We start from the raw sequence: 18,186 nt of genomic DNA, 5'->3' as shown, positions 1-18,186 counted from the left end.
CTACATTACCAATTTATTTAAATATTATTAGAAAAATAATTTATATTACATTTAAGAAAGAAGTACTATAAACACGCTTGACAGAGAAATTTATTATTATATTACACATGGGGACTCAAAATAGAACTTAAGCTCTGAGACTCTTGTGCTGTGAGATATCACACCAAAACCCAACTGGGAAGAAATAATGATTTCACTAATCCCTAGCAACGATTTTTTGAGGAGTTCAAATAAAAGTTTGCTTGTTCTGATTGAGATTCACTAAGTAGATATTATTTGATTTTTCTGCTTCCTGGGGGAACTTAGATTCCCCAGGCTGCTAAAAGAAAAGAACAATGGGCTGAACTTGCAATAGAGCATCTTAGCTGCTAAAGACATGATAAAAGTGAACACACTGCATATTTGCCAAAGCTTTTGCCATTCATTTCATTTCCAAATGTCAACCAGTTATATGAAACCTTTAGAAAGGTTTCTTAAGGTAAAGCAAACAGGAGGACAGGATATTTTTAATCTTGTATTAGAGATATTTAATTATTTATAATCACTCTTATTTAAAATACAGTAACTTGAACTTGTGCAAAGCACTGTTTAATAATAAAAAGAACCATCTGTTTCTTATGCCTGTCCCTACAAATATTTTGTAACTGGATGACAGTGGAAAACATGAGAAGCTAATGACTGGCCTACAAGAAGACTATTTAGATATTGAAATGAAAACCTAATGAAGATGAACATCACCAATCATGTTAATATTTTGGGAAGCCTCACATAATGATTTTCCAGTGACTGAGAAATAATCCACTCTTGTCACTGTAGAGTACAGTGCATTAACAGCAAAGGGAGATTTGTGGTACAGAGCACAATTTCTTATAATTGCAATACTTTAAATGTCAACTATCAGAGAGCAAGTAATAGAAATTATACTAATTTTCTAAGTTTTAGCCTGATCTTACAAACACTCAAGTACACAGTAAAGTATCTGGAAGACTGATCTCTAAGGCATGAGCTACAAGGCAAATTAAATCTTAAAATTAGAGGGGGGGGGGAACCAATTAAGTTTCCAGTTACCATTTTTAATTTTGGAAAGGCTTGCCTTAAAGTGTTAAAACTGAAAAAGCAAAAAATCTGAGTTATAGTGTCCACTGTACAAAGATGGAACATATTTAATAAGCCTCCCGGACTTGTATGTAGCCACGTACTGCAGAATTTTGCTTTCACATTTCACATGTGTAGCCTAACCCCAGTAAAGCCTGTGACATTACACACATATAACATAAAACAGTCTCTGGTGTCTATTTTTAAAGCAGTATTCCCACTCTTACTTTTCTCAGAGGAGCCTGCTATCAGCTGCGCAAATACCGTACCTGTATTAACAGAAAGAGAAGCTGCAGTGTGCCAGAGATCTTACCTCATACTCAAAGTCCTCTGTTCTATCTGCATCACCAGGCAGGCTGGAAAGATACTCATTACCTTCATAAAATTCATGCTCCACTGGGTGAAGAGAATGGCAGCTATGTGGAACAAAGCAGTACAACATCAGTAGATGAGACAATAGGTTTTTTTAAATTAAAATGTGATAAAAAAAATCCCACTTCTCTGCTTTTTTCTCACCTCTGCAATGTTACTCTGAATGGCCTGACAGCCTGAAAGGAAATGTACCAAGAAGTAGCACAGGCTGGGTTTTTTTTTTCAAAAGCTCATACTCTGTCTGAGTTCATTTTGTTGGTTCTTCTTTAGGCAGATTTATACAGGGTGATTTCTTAAAAAAGTCTGGTTTGGGCCAAATTATTAATTGTGACAATTTGGCATTCCTTATGCTCATAAAGGTACCTAACTCCAGATTCATGTACTGTGTCATGGCCAGGGGCAACTCACTAATTATCTGGTTATAAAGTCTTGAACGTCCACAATCTACAACACACACAGGCTCACAAATTGTTCAAGAACTTGCATCAAACAACTTGCATTATCCTCTTCTGTTAAAGTGACTACAGAACGGTGAAGTGCATTTGAGCAACTGCACATTTTGAAAATGTCAGTAAACTGCACTGTTAAATGGGTTTGGAGCACAAAGAATGAGGTCTTTACAATGTGCACTTAGGTACAGCCTTAAACCTAGGGCTGGATCCCAGCCACACAGCACTGAGTGTGCATCTACCTTAGCAATGGTAAAATTTTTTTCCCCATGCTAAGGGCATGGGAACTTCAATTACAGCAGCACATAGTTTAGTAGTATCCAGTAACAATTCAAAAATATACACATATTGTGTTCCTAGCTGTGCAGCTGTAAGTGGTAGGCTCAATCCAGCACTTGGCTGGCAACTTCTTTCTGAGATAATCATCTACCCAGCTTACCTTCAACTTCTAAAAATGGAGCTACATCAAAATCAAAAGTGGTATGTTCCCCATTAGCATCAATTCTGCAGAGATGTGTGGCAGGTGAGGAAGTCAGTGGAAAGGCTCTAGGGCTATTGTAGTTTTTGCTGGCTACAGACAGAGGGCAAGGGTCACCTGCTTGTGTTTGCATTCAGTTCAGTTTCAAAGAATTCCACTGAGGGATAATGTAATTCATGTCATTTGCCATATGACAGGTGTCATTGGTACAAAAATTGTACTTTTGATCTCTACATTTTTGGAGTTGTTTTGCTTTTGATAAAGGGACCTTTAAATTAAGTAATTTGTCTCCTTGATTTTTTGGTACGAAATTTGGAAGAACAGAAAGCAACAAGACAGCTCTTTCTAGGCTTGAAAAAGCCTTTTTGTTACTTCAGAACTCAGAAGTGTTCTTCTTGACTAGGTCTTAGCTTTGGATGAACAAACACATGAACACAAAGTAAACATGGCCAAGATTCTTTCCTGTGCTCTAATCCATGAGCAGAGTTTAGGAAAACATCACTGAAGCCTGGATGGGACAGTGGTTATCAACAAGTTATTTAAAGTGTTCCTGAGACTTTTTCAAGAGAAGGCTGCAAGCCTTCGATTGCAATACCTCAATCCCACAGGTAATCATCAGGAGAAGATAGACCATACCTGTCTGAAAGTAGAAAAGGACAGATATCAGGAACTGGCGGTGTGGAAGGCCTTAGTTTGGCCAGAGCCATAATGTGCTCAAAAGTGATGTCAGTCTGAGTGCTGGCATCCACAAGCCGAACATCCTGAGAGCTGCCATGAGCTTTGCTAATTGGGGCTCGTCGTAAAACCTGAACTACAATTGGCTCCTTGGCATTGCGAAAAGCTTCCACTGCCTCTTCATGAGTGGCCTTGGAGAGGTCCTTCCCATTGACCTAGAGAAAACCAGAAAAATATACCAATGGTTACTCACAAAAGAAAAGGCAGCATGAGAAAATGGGTGTAAAATACATGGTGATTAATTATTTGCATAGTACATCAAGCTACATGCTGACATTGACTGGACCATATTTTGGCATACATGTAAGAGGGAAGACAGAGCTGGGAAGATGAATAAATTTTTCCATCTTTGCTAGAAGTTAGAAATGTTTTGAACTCTTCCATAACTGTCCCAACAGAATCTGAACACAGCAAAGAAACTGAAGTATTAAACCCCGACATTTAAAATTCTTTCTGTCACACTATTTTATTTACCTTATAAAATACAAGTAAAAAAGGAGTGGTGCCTTTAATTCTCAATTTCAGCATTTTCTGTGGCATGCAACTGTTTTAAAGGATTTTTGGCACAGCATTGTTATTAATGCAGATGTCAATAAACATGTCTCTGATGTCTAAAAAGAAACAAGGCCAATTTTCAATGTTTTGTCACTTATCTGCTATGGCCATTATACAGTCATTAAGACCAAAGATAGGAAGATTTGACTAGCTCAGTCAGCTGCTGCTCTTTTAAGGAAAAAGAAATCTAAAGCAAACAAACTGAAGAAATAATTTGCTATGAACAGATGAATAATAAAGCAGAAAACTATGCTGCAAATGCAGCACAGCTTGGCAAAACTAGAAAACTGTGGCAAGGTTCCTCTCTGCTACAGGCAAAGCAGCAAATTCCTCCCAGTCTCGATGAAGCCTTAGGGTATTAAAAAAGGTAACTGCAAGGCTGGGTGGTGCTAAATTCCTATGAATTCAGGTGTTTAGAGCAAAATTCCCAAGTACCAGCCCACTAGAAAATGTGAGGGGTAATTTGTCAATGGCAGTCAGTAGCTAACCCCTTGGACACAGGGGCTGTGTGACATCCTTACACAGAAAGTACCATTCTGCTGTTTCCAGAGCAATGGGACTGCTGTTAACTGCCCTACAGGACTTAACTGTTGTGAGCTGCTGTGGAGATGAGATGGTCCTGTGCTGGGGTAGAAATGCAGGGTTTTCTAGTAAGAAATATGAATATCTGAAGGGTACCAAAACCTGGTTAATATTTATATCCCTGGGAAAATCTCTACACTGGCAGCAAATCATAAATAGGATTCTACTGCAAATTCATGCACAAATTAACTTTGTTGTAAACACAATGAAGTCACAAAACTTCTGCTTAATGAACAAAGTCTAAACCCTCCCCAGAAATGGGACAGACCCCACAACGGACTTTTCCCCAATGCCTGAAAGTACTGGTTGAAACCAAAGATTCTTTGTCACATCACTCTTTCATTCAAGAAATTCCTGCAACTTTCTTGTAAAAAAAGGAAATACATGAACAATAACAATACCAGCAAACTCAAAAGAGCCGTTTAGCAGCCTTCAGTAATATTTTTAAGCTTGTCAGGAGAAGCATTCGCAATTAAAAATGTCACATTTGAGGCAAAACATGTAACCACAGTCCTATTTATGTGGATGGCTATGATACTTTTGACCATTAATTACATGTATATATCAACTCAATACATTTCCAGAGTACATGCTCGAGTACAAGGTAGAACAAGCTTTCCTCTAACACAACTTCCAAAGCAGCAGTGTTTCATAGCCACGTTACTCATGAGGACACACAAAATAAACACACCAATGCAAAGGTCAGTTGATGTTTCTAGTTAACGCTGATGCTACATGGTGATGAGAAGGCTAGAAGTCATTTGAACAGATTTCTATACATAAAAAACCTCAAACTTCCCTGTGCTGAATGCCTGGGATCCCCAGAAGTAGCATACCACTGCAGCCTAGACTGTGATCAAGTAATATGAAGAGCAGTTAGCTTGGTCATCTGAGTTTAATGCATCTGTATGGTTTCTCTGATGATCGAATCCAAAAAGGTTAGGATTTTTTTGCTTAAATTATCATCCATCAGTTTATAACCTTAGGTTATGTTAGTTTAAGTTACATGGAAAAATACCAATGGTATATAAGAGGAAGGGCCAGAACAGTCAAAGAACAAGTTATGTTACAAGAAAAAAAAAATAAATTTCCCTAAGGAGCAAGCTTCTGCAAATCCTCTCCAATAGCACGAGTTACACTGCCAGGATGTTCAGACTCAGCCCCATCAAACAGAGGCAATTAGAGATAAAGCTTCGAGCCTGGGTCTTCTAGTCACTCTTCAGTTCCAGGCTCCGCTTCATTATTGCTTCTAACTCAGACCCTATCATGGAAACAATATTCCACAGTTTCTGCAGGGTTTGTAACAAGAGTGTCCTACAGGCCCTCTGAGTAACTCTCATTCCTAAAGCCCTCGGAACAGAAAAATTACTCTCCTGCCTCCCAAAACCCTTTTAAAACTTTTTACGTTTCGTATAACTGTATGGTGTTTCTCCCAAAAGCAAATGCTTGGGAACAAATATCACATAGCTCTGTATCAATTTCCCCCCCTATTAAAGTATAAAACACGCAATCCTTCTGTATCCCAGCTGAACCACACAGCTTTTGGCGTAAGCTAACCATTTTATCGCAGATCTGCATCAGCAAAGCAAAAAGATATTTGGATAGCATACAAAACATATTATTAGATTTTTTTGGAAAACCAGAAGCTCTGTTTATTCACATCAGTCAATACTTATCACTTTGAGGAAATAGGCAAAAATTCACAACAATGCCATTTACATGCAAATTTTATTTCTAAAGAATAATAATATTTTAAAATCACACGGGTGTGAAAAAACACAAAAGATACACATTTTAATTTATCCTGGAAACCTATGGCTGACCTCTATTTTCATTTAAATAACTATTTAATTTAAACACTTTAAAAACATTGCATCCTTTATGTTGGTTTCTGATGAAACACAAGCACTTCGGACACCCAGTACTTGTTTAAATTGTCACTTGAAGATCATCAACACACTTTGTTGAGCTGCATAAAGGTCACCTAATTTATGAATACTGCCTTTCTCAGAAGAAAATCTATAGCTGAATTACTCTATGCTGGCAGCTGTCCTGCCCACTTGGGGCTGCGAAAGAAGAATTTATTTTAAAACTTAAAGCCAATACTACAGATGGGGCTGGAAGCTCTCTTCACATAGCTTCTTTAAGGGTTTTCTGCCTCCTGCATTATCCCCAAACTTAACGCTCACATATAGTTACCCTGGGAGCCGTAGACAGCTGAGCACTTATTTACAGCAAGCCACTTACAGGTTCTTAGTGGATGATTAAATAAATTCCTTGCCTCAGAAAGGTTACTTTCAGTGGAATCCAGGGTACTATTTTAAGTGGGTAGAGAAATCAGTCACTTTTAACAGTCAACACAAAGACATGGGAATACATTTGTTGTAGCAGATGGGCTAATTAATCCACAAGCAAGTTGTGAATGTTAAGTAAAGAATATATCTTTTCTCATGTAAACCACCCTCCTGCCCTGTTTGATTAAGCTTGTGTTTAATGAACACTGTTCCCCTGCTTTAGGACACACTGCAAAGTCTGGGCCACTTGTCAACGTCTACCCCAGAGTGACTGGTGGCCACTGCCTGGATCCTGGCCATCCCCTTTGGATTCTTGCTCTAAATCCAGCTACATGCAAAACTCCATCAGTGTGAGAAAATAAACAAGCAAACAGGCTTTGTCTTTCATGCACAAATCAACTGACATTGGCCAACTGCCACTTCTAATGCCAGACCCACTGTATATAGTCTTATTTCCACTCACACAGAGGTGACAGCAGAGAAGGAAGGAGGAACAGGAGTATAAAACAAAACAGTGACTATAAAAAAATGATGTAGGAAAATAGTGGCTACATTATCCTCACACTTTGAGCTCTTAAAAAAAAGAAAAAAGAAAAAAAAAGAAAAATCAGACTGAGAAATGAAATAGCCTTGTCTTCGGACACTTTTCTGCTTTTGGTAATTTCTTTTAACACTGGCCACAATTTTATCATCAAGAGGGCCAGAAATGCTGGTGTTTCCTGTAATCTTTACTTCCTCCATATTGAGAGAAAAGGGAAAAACAGGAAAAGGGAAAAAAAGGAAAAAAAGATGTGTTGTCATGTGAACGCAACCGTCATAAAAGGTGTCACATTAGCAGCTCATGAGGCAACCTCCCATCCTCAGCAAATACCTGGCATATGCAAGTTGAAATTTAAGATCAGCTCTGCTGATGTAAAATCCTTGGAGACTCTCCATTTAATCAGTAAAGGCAACGGGAAGAATAACTGGAGTGTTCTGCTAGAGCAGAGATGTCCAGACACAAGGGTTTCCCAGCAAAATGACAGATATGCTGTCTGACATGATGATAGAGTTCACACAAGGCTCACTGTCCTAGGAGATTTCAACACCCATACAGAAGATGCCTCTGACCTGACAGGTGCTAAATCTGCCCTTGTCACAGTAGTCTCTTCACCTCCAATTCCTCGCCCCAAGTACATTCAGGCTACCACACCCTGGGTGCATCCTTAGATGGCAAACTGGGACAAAGGATCAAACACCGTCCCTTAGCGTGACCAGTCTTTCTTTAAGTCAGGAATTTGATCCCTCCCTAACGGCAAGCCACAGAAAAATAACAAAAACTTACCACCTTCTTCCCAGACTTACAGCTTTTGGCACATACAGACTAAACTTCCACTGCTGAGGGCCACCAGCTGTGAGGCTTTCCAGGCAGGATAGTGGGGCACAGGACATGTGAGCTACCAGTGACACGTGTGCTGGAGAGGACAGCACAGCTCTTCTGTCAACACAGATGTGATAGCTCATCTACAGAAAGGGCATCCAACATGCTTACCTTTTAGGTTACAGTTCAGTACTAAGCTGCATTCCTTCATCAAGTTAATCTGAAAGCTAGCAAATTCAGCCATTACCCAATATCACTATCTCAGCCAGGGTGTGTGCAGGTTCAGTAAAGGGATGACTTTTGTTATGCTGGTTAACGATATTTCATCTTCCTTAGCCAGATGAGTTAAGCAATGCTTGTTCCCATTTGAGCCTTTGTTGCCCTGACCATGGAATCTTGTCATCTCTCCTAAAAGCTACATAAGCTACGGAACACAAAGGCTCTGGCTGCTTCCCTCAAGCTGAACCACAGGCTTGTAATTAGAATTACACCTCCATTACCTGTAGAGCTGGGGTTTGTCTTGTTTGATAGTTTATGTAGCTGTTTCAATAATACTGAACAGACTTAAGCAATGCCTTCTGTGCATCTTCCCGTGCATAACCAGCATCACTTGTATTTCCCAGTATTTAGCAGAAATCTACTGGGGCTGAAAAGCCTATGATTAAGCCTTAATCTAAGCAAGACAAAATAAATGCTACAAAAGGTGGGAAAACATAGAAATATACCTATTTCCACTCTGTAAAGCTTCCTTCCAGAGGGAGACAACACAGTGACTTCTCGGCAATTTTGATTATCTAAACAGCAGCTGTCAGAAAAAAGCACCCTTCTTTCAGCTGACCTCAAGATGATGCTTCATTTTGTCAGAGTTGTCCACCACAATCAGTGCATCTGTGGGCAGGTCTGACAGCTGCAGCTCTTCTCTATGAAGGACATGACACAACCCCAAAAGACCCCAGAAAAGAGCTGGACACTGCCTGGAAGTATTTTCTAACAAGGCATCACAGGGAATTCAAAAGATTTTTAAACTGGATTGGAAAAAGTGCCCTAAGTAGATGTACAGGGAATGGAGAAATAGTTCTCATCGCAACTGCAGTAAACTACAGCAAAGTAGTGAGCAAGGTAACTAATACAGAAGTGCTTGTGCAACTTTGGTTCTCCAACAAATACAAACTCCAGTTTAGCACTTTTTCCTCCATGATTTTGTCTTCTCTACCCAGTCATCCCTATACTAAAACAAAACCACTACTATAAGAACTGTCTCCCAAGACTTTGTGTGCAGAACTATGCTACATGTTTTGAAAGAAAAGTCAAGTCCATTGTAAGCAAAGAAATCACTGAAGACCTTTAAGAGGAAGTTTGGGTTTTCAAATCTAAAATCTATTGATTGCCTAATTGCATTTAAGGTGTTGAGTATAGGAAAAGTGTGGTGTTTTAGATGCACATCTATAGCCTGATTCCAGCTGGCTAGGTTAGGCACAACCATCATTAACCACAAATGCCTTTGATTTTTCAATCTCCTCTGACAGTGTATGGAAAAGTCCACCCTGGGAGACACCTGACACTTCCATGCCTAAAGTCTCTTTGTGGATCTGTGCCCTCACCTTGGGACATATTTCAGAAAAACACTTGGGTGCTACAATTCACATCTCCAGGATAACTACGCCCACTCCAACAAGTTTAAAAGCACTACTGACTTAGCAGCTTTAACCTGTGGCCAAAACGTGACCTGAATTCCTGCACTTCATAACATGAAGCTTGGCAGTCTGCATAACTGGAGAACACTCGCTCCACCTCCTCACTGTGTGTTAGAGCAACACACATCTCACAAAGATCCTTTCAAGACCTTTAGTACTGATGTTCAACAACATCAGAACAACTCAGAAAGCTCAGCTTCGAAAGCACAATTCAGAAAGCACAGCAACAGCTCAGAAAAGATTCACTTGAGTTTTGAAAGAGAGAACATACTCTTATCTGCATTTCTCTTGGTTTGTGTTATCTTCAGTTCTCTTGGTTTGTGAATAGAATGAAAACACCAAATTAAATGTAAGAATTACTGCATTAGTTTCATAGTGAGCTGTCCAGAGACAAGTGCTGGTAGACATGCACCTGCAAGCAGCTGTTATTCTCCTTTTCTGACTCCCTCAATCTGCCCAGAAGACTTGTTACTAGTTGCTATGCCCATCTTTCTTGCATTCTCTTCCAGCTGGTATTCCCAGCCTCATTCTCCTCTCTCTTGCTTTGCTGCCTCTCGTGTCTCCTCTTCGGCTGTCTGCTCTTCTCTGCTTTTTTCTTTCAGTGCAGACCCTTCTTTGCTCCCCTGGGGTCTTCTTTCTCTCACACCTGCCCATTCCAGCACCTTCCAGCTTTCCTTTATTGAGCCCTTCTCCACAAAGACCTCCTGCTGCACTCTCACTGAACCTGTTTCCTTCCCACAGGGTGGAAATGCTGGCACTTGTCACCCTCCCATGGTGACAGCTGGACAGGCTGAAAACTCGTGAGGTTTGCCTTCACCAGCACCTCCTGGTACCAACACGAGTGCTCAGCCAACCCAGATGGTGATGTAACAAGGCTGGAGTGTATTTACTATGTAAATTGCTTTTAATATTGACAAACAGTTTTTCTGATGATATTAGGATTCTGCCTGAGGGCAATAAAGACTAAACTAGAAGTAGCATGCATAAAATATGTTAATTTTTTATAGAATTACACCATCATTTATTATATTAATCATTGCAAACTTTTTGTAATTGTGGATAGGACATTATATAAATCTCTCATAAGATCTACCACATACAGCAACTCTTTGATGGTGGGGAAAAGTACAATCAAAGGCCAATGTGTGTGCTCAGAACACATAATTTTTATCTCTAAGCCCCTGCACTGAATGCTGTATTCTTCCGTGAACTTCATGGTATCTCTGCTCTACCACGAGCTCTCTCTCCAATTTCTCTACCAGGGTATGTATTTTTCTCTACTTGCCATTAAAGTTTTAGGACATGAAATTAATGACATTCTTTCATCATCTGCAGTTCCCAAAGAAAAATGGATGCTGAATGGCAGATTTCAGGACCCTGTAAATAATGTGTAGTCACTTTTCTCCTTTTTAGGGAATCATATTCTACATTTCACTAGCAAAAAAATTCTCTCTTTCACTTCTGAAAAAAAAAAACAACCACCCAGCCCTCCATGAAGTCACTTACAGCCGGCACCACCACATGAATGTTACACTTATCACTGTCATAACAATTCATCCACGTACATACGCCTGAAACTCCTGGTCTCCTCTAATCCGAGTAGTTTAAAAAGATAGATGGCTGCCTTCTGGCTAATTGTGGGAGTCCTTTCATTACTATAAAAAGACTTTTTATATCTCAAGTGACTTTATAAGCAGTGAATAATGAGACTTAAAGTCTTTGGAAAAGAGTCCACTGATCAAATGCTAGGATAACTTATGGGCACAGTGACCTTTTCCTCAGTAAGATACTCCAAACTGCTGCTGTTGGCACATTATTAAAATTCTCCATTTAAGGCATGCAGTTAAGCACAAGGCAGATTTTATTTTTTATTTTTAAATTCAATTTAAAGTAGCACAGCAAGAGCTAGAGCTCTCCCAGAGTTGAGGACTAACCCCTGCCTGCTCCAGCTGTGCAGAAGCAGAACAGACAGTTGTGGCAGTGCAGGCAGCTGGCCAGGTCTCACCGCCTTGCCCCTGACTGCAGTGCCAGCACCAGGAGCCTGCTTCCCCTGTGCACAGCAATCTTTGCGCCAGCAAGGCAGCACATTTCTGCCAACATGTTCACCAGTAAGCACCAGTGCACTGGGCTGGCTCTTACAGAGCTCCAGAGAAGAGCAGCTGACAGCACAGTGCCTCCAGCCCCTCTGGTAAGTAGTTTTGCCTTGGCCAAGAGGGTGCTCCATGTGCCAGCATTTCACACTGCAAAACAGCAACAATGCTAAACCCAATGTCAGAGCCCTGAGCCTGGTCCCAGCCTCAGCTGAAACCCTGGCCAGTTCCTGGTTGCTGCCACACATCTAGCTGAACCCGGTGTCCTGCTGGGGTGCCAATGACATCAAGTGCTAAGGTTAGAGTGCTCCCTAAAAGCACCTGCGCTTGCTTTTCTTTAATGAACGTACAACAGACTCTACTTCAACATTTATTTTTTACTGTGTATCTGTTTTAATTTTCATCTTGAAGGAATACAAAAGGCATCTTATCTCCTGAAATAAAACTTGGAGGGTCCCTTTCATTATTTTTCCATTCTTCTCTCATGCTGCCTTAACACCAATTTGACACTGTTGTTCTCCATTGATTTTCATGGCTGTACTCCAGAAACAGCATACTGGCAATTATTTTTGGCTTAACAGCACATGAAAAAATTCCTTCCAACTTTTCAAAGGACTAAACATTTAAAAAATACTTTTGACAAACTCACATGTATTTAGATTCACTCAGCCATGGGGGCTGACACAGCAACAGATTACAATGAAGTTTAACTTCATCCTGATTCTGGAACATGGCATATGGCAATTTCCCTGATCTCTTTTTCAAAGAAGAAAACATGAACTCAGAGGAACCACTCATTTGATAAAATGAAGTCAGCAAAGAGGCCTTACCTGCCATTCAAAAGTCCATCAGATGCTTTTGCACCAGAAAGTTCCCTGTATCTTTTAGGAAAGCTTAGCAACAATTTCTATTTGAACATCAAGACAGCAGGTAATATTTACGATAGCATGCTTGTACACATTTAGTTACACAAAATGAACACAAAAGAAACTACATGTAGATGCATGGAAAAGGGATCTTACGAAACATCTTTGTGTCTGTTTCTTCCCTTTTGCTTCTCTCTCTCCTACGTTGATCATCCTTTAAAGTCTACTTAGTCACGTAGGATTACTTTATTTTCTACTGAGTGGTGGCTTACTGCACTGACATAGAAATATCTTAAGTTTTTAATTTCTGAAGTTTAATTGCCGCATTCATTCCTAGCAGGAAAAATGTTAAGGGATGTGAACACTATGGCCAGCTTAATTCTATCTTATTTATACAGCACCACGGCTGTGTACATGTCTTCAGCAGTAAGAGCTGCAGCTCCTTCCTGGCTGAAAATCAATTACAGCTGCTATTTATGTCACAGTGTTTCCATGTCTGTTCTTCCTTCTGGAATGTCTCTCTCCTTCCTCTCTCCGTATCTCTGCCTTCCGCCACCACTTCCTTCCTCTGTTTTATTCCATTTGGCTCTTTGGCTTCCCCCCCTTTAGCCTTCTCTTGCTCCTTTGACTTTATCTTATTGGGTTTGGTCTCTGCAGTGTCAGCATCAGCAGACACTCCTGTACAGCTTTAGCATGTCACACGTGCAAAGGGAACCTTCCCCTGCATGAAGTCTGCAGGTGAAGCCCCTCCATACTGGCTTCAGGGAAGAATGAAGTAACTGGCTTGTTTCCGCAACTGTCAAAAAATCAGTAAACGACAATTACCACGGAAATTCACACGATGCTCCTCAGTTTCCTTTTCCCAGGCATTTCTGTATGTATGGCCAGACCCTGTCAGAGCTGCTGTTCCAGCCCTCCAAGGCATGGCAAGGCTGCTAAGGACCAAATGGCTGAAAAGTACAGCAGGGAGCTTACATACGGCTGGTAGCCAAGGCTGTGCAGTCCACTGGCAACTGAATATGCTGAATGAATCAGATCTGTACCATTGCCTTGCAATACTAGAAATATCACAGATCCTTGAGTAAATTTTGAAGAATCTCTGTGTTAACTATTCAGACAAAAACCTGGCCTTTGGATACATGTGGGCAGGTCTCGCTGCTTTCAGTTGCCATGTGCTGACATCACAGTGCGGTTTAGCATACAGAGCAGAAAAGACCTTTTAACATCAGCCACAGAATAACTCACTCTGTTCCGAGCAACAGAATTATCCTTTAATATGTAATGAGATTATCTGACAGGCTTTTGATAACCTCATGCAAAAGCAGCATGAACAATTCAATTAAAACACTGAAAAAAATACTGCAATCCACACTTTATACGTCCTATACTTACGTATTTATAAAAAACTGCCTAGGTGCAAGGACTGTGGTTTTTTGGTTATACAGTATCAAGCACCACAGAGCCTTCTAGATACTGATGCAGTAAAAATAATGATTATACATCTGTGCTGAGAATTTAGACAACGAATTATAAGGGGACATGAATTAAAATAGACATGCTTGAAAATAAAGTTGATGGTCTAGATAATGAAAATACTTTAACCATGGTACACTGTGGGATAACAGGACAAGGGTGATATCATCTTTGTTTTTTCTCAGGAATAAAGTGCTTTTAAATGAGTTTTCCTTTTTTTAATTTATATGATATTTCATAAAAGCAGAAGGTAGATATCAGTGAAAGAAGAAATAATGCACTTTATTTTTTACTTTACATATTAAAAGAGAAGTGTTAGGTGCACATGAATTCCTGCTGGTGATATACAGATTATATACACAGGATTATTTTATAAAAGGAGATATAAATTCTATATGTGCTTATAAAGAATGATTGAGTAACAGCGGGCTATCTAGAAATGCTTTTAATAAGCTTTAAAAACATAGTGTTTGTAAAAACAAGCTCCTGAACAAATGAAGTCATTTCACCAAAATCAACAACACTGGAAGGTAATGCTTCTCAACTGAACTTCTTAATTAAACCTCACTGGCAGATTTTAAAATGCCATATTTGCCATCTTACCATGACTTCTGCCTTATAGTGTTTATTTACACTAACTTCTGCAACCTTCTTCAGTGGGAGGCAAGAAACTGTGGAAAAACATAAAATTACTGCGCTGGGCACAAGTATAAATTGGGAGAGGATGCGGCCAGTGGGCAGCTCTGCAGAGTGGGATCTGGGGATGCTGGTTGACAGCAGACTCAGTACGAGTCAGCTGTGTGCCCTGGCAGCCAAGAGGACAAACCACATCTTGGAGCACATCGAACACAGCATAACTGACCAGTCAAAAGAAAAATTATCCCACTGCGTTCAGTGTTGGTGTAGCCTTGCCTTGAGTATTATGTGCAGTTCTGGTCCCCAAAATTTAAGAAGGATGTGAAGGTCTCTGAATGCATCCAGAGGAGGGCAACAAAGCTGGTGAAAGGGCTGGAAGGCATGTCCTATGTGGAGCAGCTGAGGACTCTGGGTTTGTCTAGTTTGAAGAAGAGGAGACTAAGGGGTGACCTCACTGCTCTCTACAGCTTCCTGAGGAGGGGATGTGGAGAGGGAGGTGCTGATCTCCTCTCCCTGGTATCCAGTGATAGGACAGATGGGAATGGTGCAGAGTTGCAGCAGGGGAGACTTAGACTGGACATTAGGAAGCATTTCTCTACTGAGAGGGTGGTCAAGCACTGGAACAGGCTTCCTAGAGAGGTGGTCGATGCCCCAAACCTGTCAGTGGTTAAGAGGCATTTGGACAATGCTCATAACAGCGTGCTTTAACTTTTGGTCAGCCTTTTAGGCAGCTGGACTAGATGATCATTGCATGTCCCTTGCAACTGTAAATATTCAACTCTATGCTATTCTGTTCTAAAATATTCCATTCTAAAATACTCTATTCTATAATTACAGAAACCAAAGTATGATATTGCAACATCAGAGCTTGTAAAATTTTTATCTGTACTTTAAATAGAAGAGGAGGCAGGCAGGGAGGAGCAGAATAGGCTTGCAACTGGATGGATATATTGTAGCAAAGTGCAAATTTCAACCAAGTCCTAATTCTAGATGTTCTTACAGTTCAGATGTACCTGGATTCAAGTTTATTCTCATTTTTGGAAAGGTTACATTTTAGAAAGTCTCAGTTAGAGAAAAGTGTATTTTTTCCCTTAAAATTGAATATGCTACTGTTTAAAAATCCACGTCATGTAGGACTTGAGAGTAGCTTTCATGTTATTGCTGATGGATATATTCTTTAAGAAAGCCAGGTTCCTTTAAACTGTCACGGTAAGCTGGTTTTACAAGCTAGTCAAGTAAAAATATCATAGCATAAAGTTATTGGCGAAAAGAACTGCAGCTGAAAAGCAGAGACTTCCAATAAATTGAGAAACGTCTGAAACCAGTTCACAATGGCAGAGCAAAATTTAAACAAACCTTCCCCACCCAAAGAGAGGCAGACAGGCATAAATCATTCCTGGCAATCAATTCTGCTGTTTAAATTCATCCTGACACTTGTTGGGCTCAGTCGCTGACATGGAACTGTGGCAGAAAGGCCAGGCCACCAGGGAAATTTGGCCAGCTTCTACATCTGAGAGTGAACCACCCGGCCACAGGTCTCCAACTCTCATAGCACCATTCTTTGTTCCAAGCATAAACAATTTTCTCTGCTGTGTTTCAGGTCTGCCTTCAAGATCTCCGGATAAAGAAAATCCTTTGATTACTCTTTGTACAAGAGATGGGAAATGTGTGATTCCAGCCAGGAATGGCACAGGTAGCTTTTCAGGCAGACAATTTAAAAATAAATCCGCCAAGTTAATATTCATGGGTTTGTTTCTGTGTGATTGCTACACAGTAAATTACTGGTATTCTGTTAGACAACAAGCAAAACATCTGAGAAAAGGGACTGCAGGTTTCAAATTCTGTGAAAATTCAGTATTTACATATATATGAGAAGAATTTGTTTTTAATGGAGATTCTCAGAGAAGATTTTTGTGGGGAAGAATTTGCACGCTGGCCTCAAGTGCTTTCATTAATACCAAATGGAAATACCATCACACTCAGTTGTCAGCACAGAAGTCTCACTAAAACACAGTTAAGGAAGCCAGTGCTATCTTACGCATATTCAGAACATGCATTATTCTCCCCACCTCCCCCTCCAAAACTCAGCCTTAGGAAAACCCAGAGATGGCGAGGTCAGGTACCCAGCCGTGCAATCTTAATCTCCAGTTTCCCCTTGATGCTGGCTGCAGTCAGCGGAAACAAGCTGCAGGCAAGCCATCACATCCAGTACGTCGCACAGCTCTATCGAGCGAGAGAGGGATTACTTGGAGCAGCTTGTGATATTGTGATCTCAGAGAGGTCAGTGCTGTCTCATCTGACATCCTCATGCATGATCAGCAGATGAGGTGCATGAGTACCAAAAGGGATTCATTATCCTCATTTCACCTCATGTTTTTTGGGCAGAAGGAGTCACAGAGCACCTCAGAGGCTGTCAGGCAGGAGATGCACATGGTCTGTGGGGCCAAGCAGAGAGCCATCGTGACAGGCTGCAAGCAAATACAGAAGGCACTTCTCGAGCTGCCATCAAAGCCTTGCAGTTAAGGAGCCACTTCTCCCCACCAGGTCTTCTCTTTCACTCCAGGCCCAGGATAGTCAGCCAGACTTTTTTTAAAAGTAAGGAAACCAATGGAACACAAGAATTTCACTCAAAATATGAAGACAGGATTGGGGGTAGTCGCAGCTGCATATTGGAACAGTAGCCTAATTAGTAAGTCATTTTCCTAGAAATTTGGAAAGCCGAACTCCGCATAACTGCATATGAAATCATGCCTTTCACTCTGCAAGGTAGTCTTTCCATCAGGTTACTGGACATTTTGGAATGCAAGAAATTATACACTGCTTTCAGAAGCTATAATTTGAAGTAATTAAATATCATCTAACTAGCTATTGAATAGGGCTGGAGTTAAGGAGCTAGTGTGGGCAGAGAAAGCTACTCTTCTGAAATGCTCCCTCCATCCCAGTCAAATGGATACAACAGCTATATTTGGAAATGTCCCAGTAGTGGAGCAAATGAGAGAAATAACAGGTCTTGTTTCAATGTCTGGCTCTCTTACTATTAAATTCTGATTACTGCACTTTCCTAAACAAGGACTCACTATGGCTCTTTTTTCCCCTCCGTCCTCTTGCCTTAATATTTAGCCCTCCCTCCGCCCCCACACACCCCCTCCCCCTGGGTTCCCAGGTAAACCTCCCAGTCCTGCTGAAGCCATTGGTATTTTAGAAGACATTAGACATGTCATTAGGAATTGGCAGGTGAAGTTTACTGATATTTCTGCAAAGGTCACTAATAAAAGTATTAAACAAGATCACTGCAAAGACAAACCATACTGGAGCTCAGCAGTAACCTCTCTTGCAGCCTTTCACATTCCTTTTTAACACTAAACATAGATAGATACTCCTTCAGAGTCAACTCCATGTACTCCTTACGACTGCTTATCTACTTGCTTCTGTTCCACTTTGGCTAGCATTTTCCCTTATAATACAAGTATTTTTATTTATCTGAAATCCAGATAAAGAGGACGTACC

At 40.5% G+C, this 18,186-nt stretch overlaps 1 protein-coding gene and 1 long non-coding RNA gene across 4 annotated transcripts in view; one reads left to right on the top strand and one right to left on the bottom strand.

Moving 5' to 3' along the window:
* The window catches only part of LOC308065762, a 541,432-nt gene that overhangs the window by 164,448 nt on the left and 358,798 nt on the right, over positions 1 to 18,186 (top strand). The window lies entirely within an intron of this gene.
* The window catches only part of PDZRN4 (PDZ domain containing ring finger 4), a 259,477-nt gene that overhangs the window by 45,536 nt on the left and 195,755 nt on the right, over positions 1 to 18,186 (bottom strand). For all 3 annotated transcript variants that reach the window (XM_080392097.1, XM_080392098.1, XM_080392099.1), the window contains 2 exons: positions 3,031 to 3,284; positions 1,409 to 1,511 (listed from right to left, as the gene is read on the bottom strand). In XM_080392097.1, coding sequence (XP_080248223.1) covers positions 1,409 to 1,511; positions 3,031 to 3,284 — 357 coding nt within the window. The remainder of the gene's footprint in view (positions 1 to 1,408; positions 1,512 to 3,030; positions 3,285 to 18,186) is intronic.

This window comes from Falco punctatus, assembly GCF_963210335.1.
Source record: "Falco punctatus genome assembly, chromosome: 6".
Lineage (NCBI taxonomy): Eukaryota > Metazoa > Chordata > Aves > Falconiformes > Falconidae > Falco > Falco punctatus.
The sequence above is the reverse complement of the archived record's forward strand: the minus strand, read 5'-3'. Positions and strand labels throughout refer to the sequence as shown.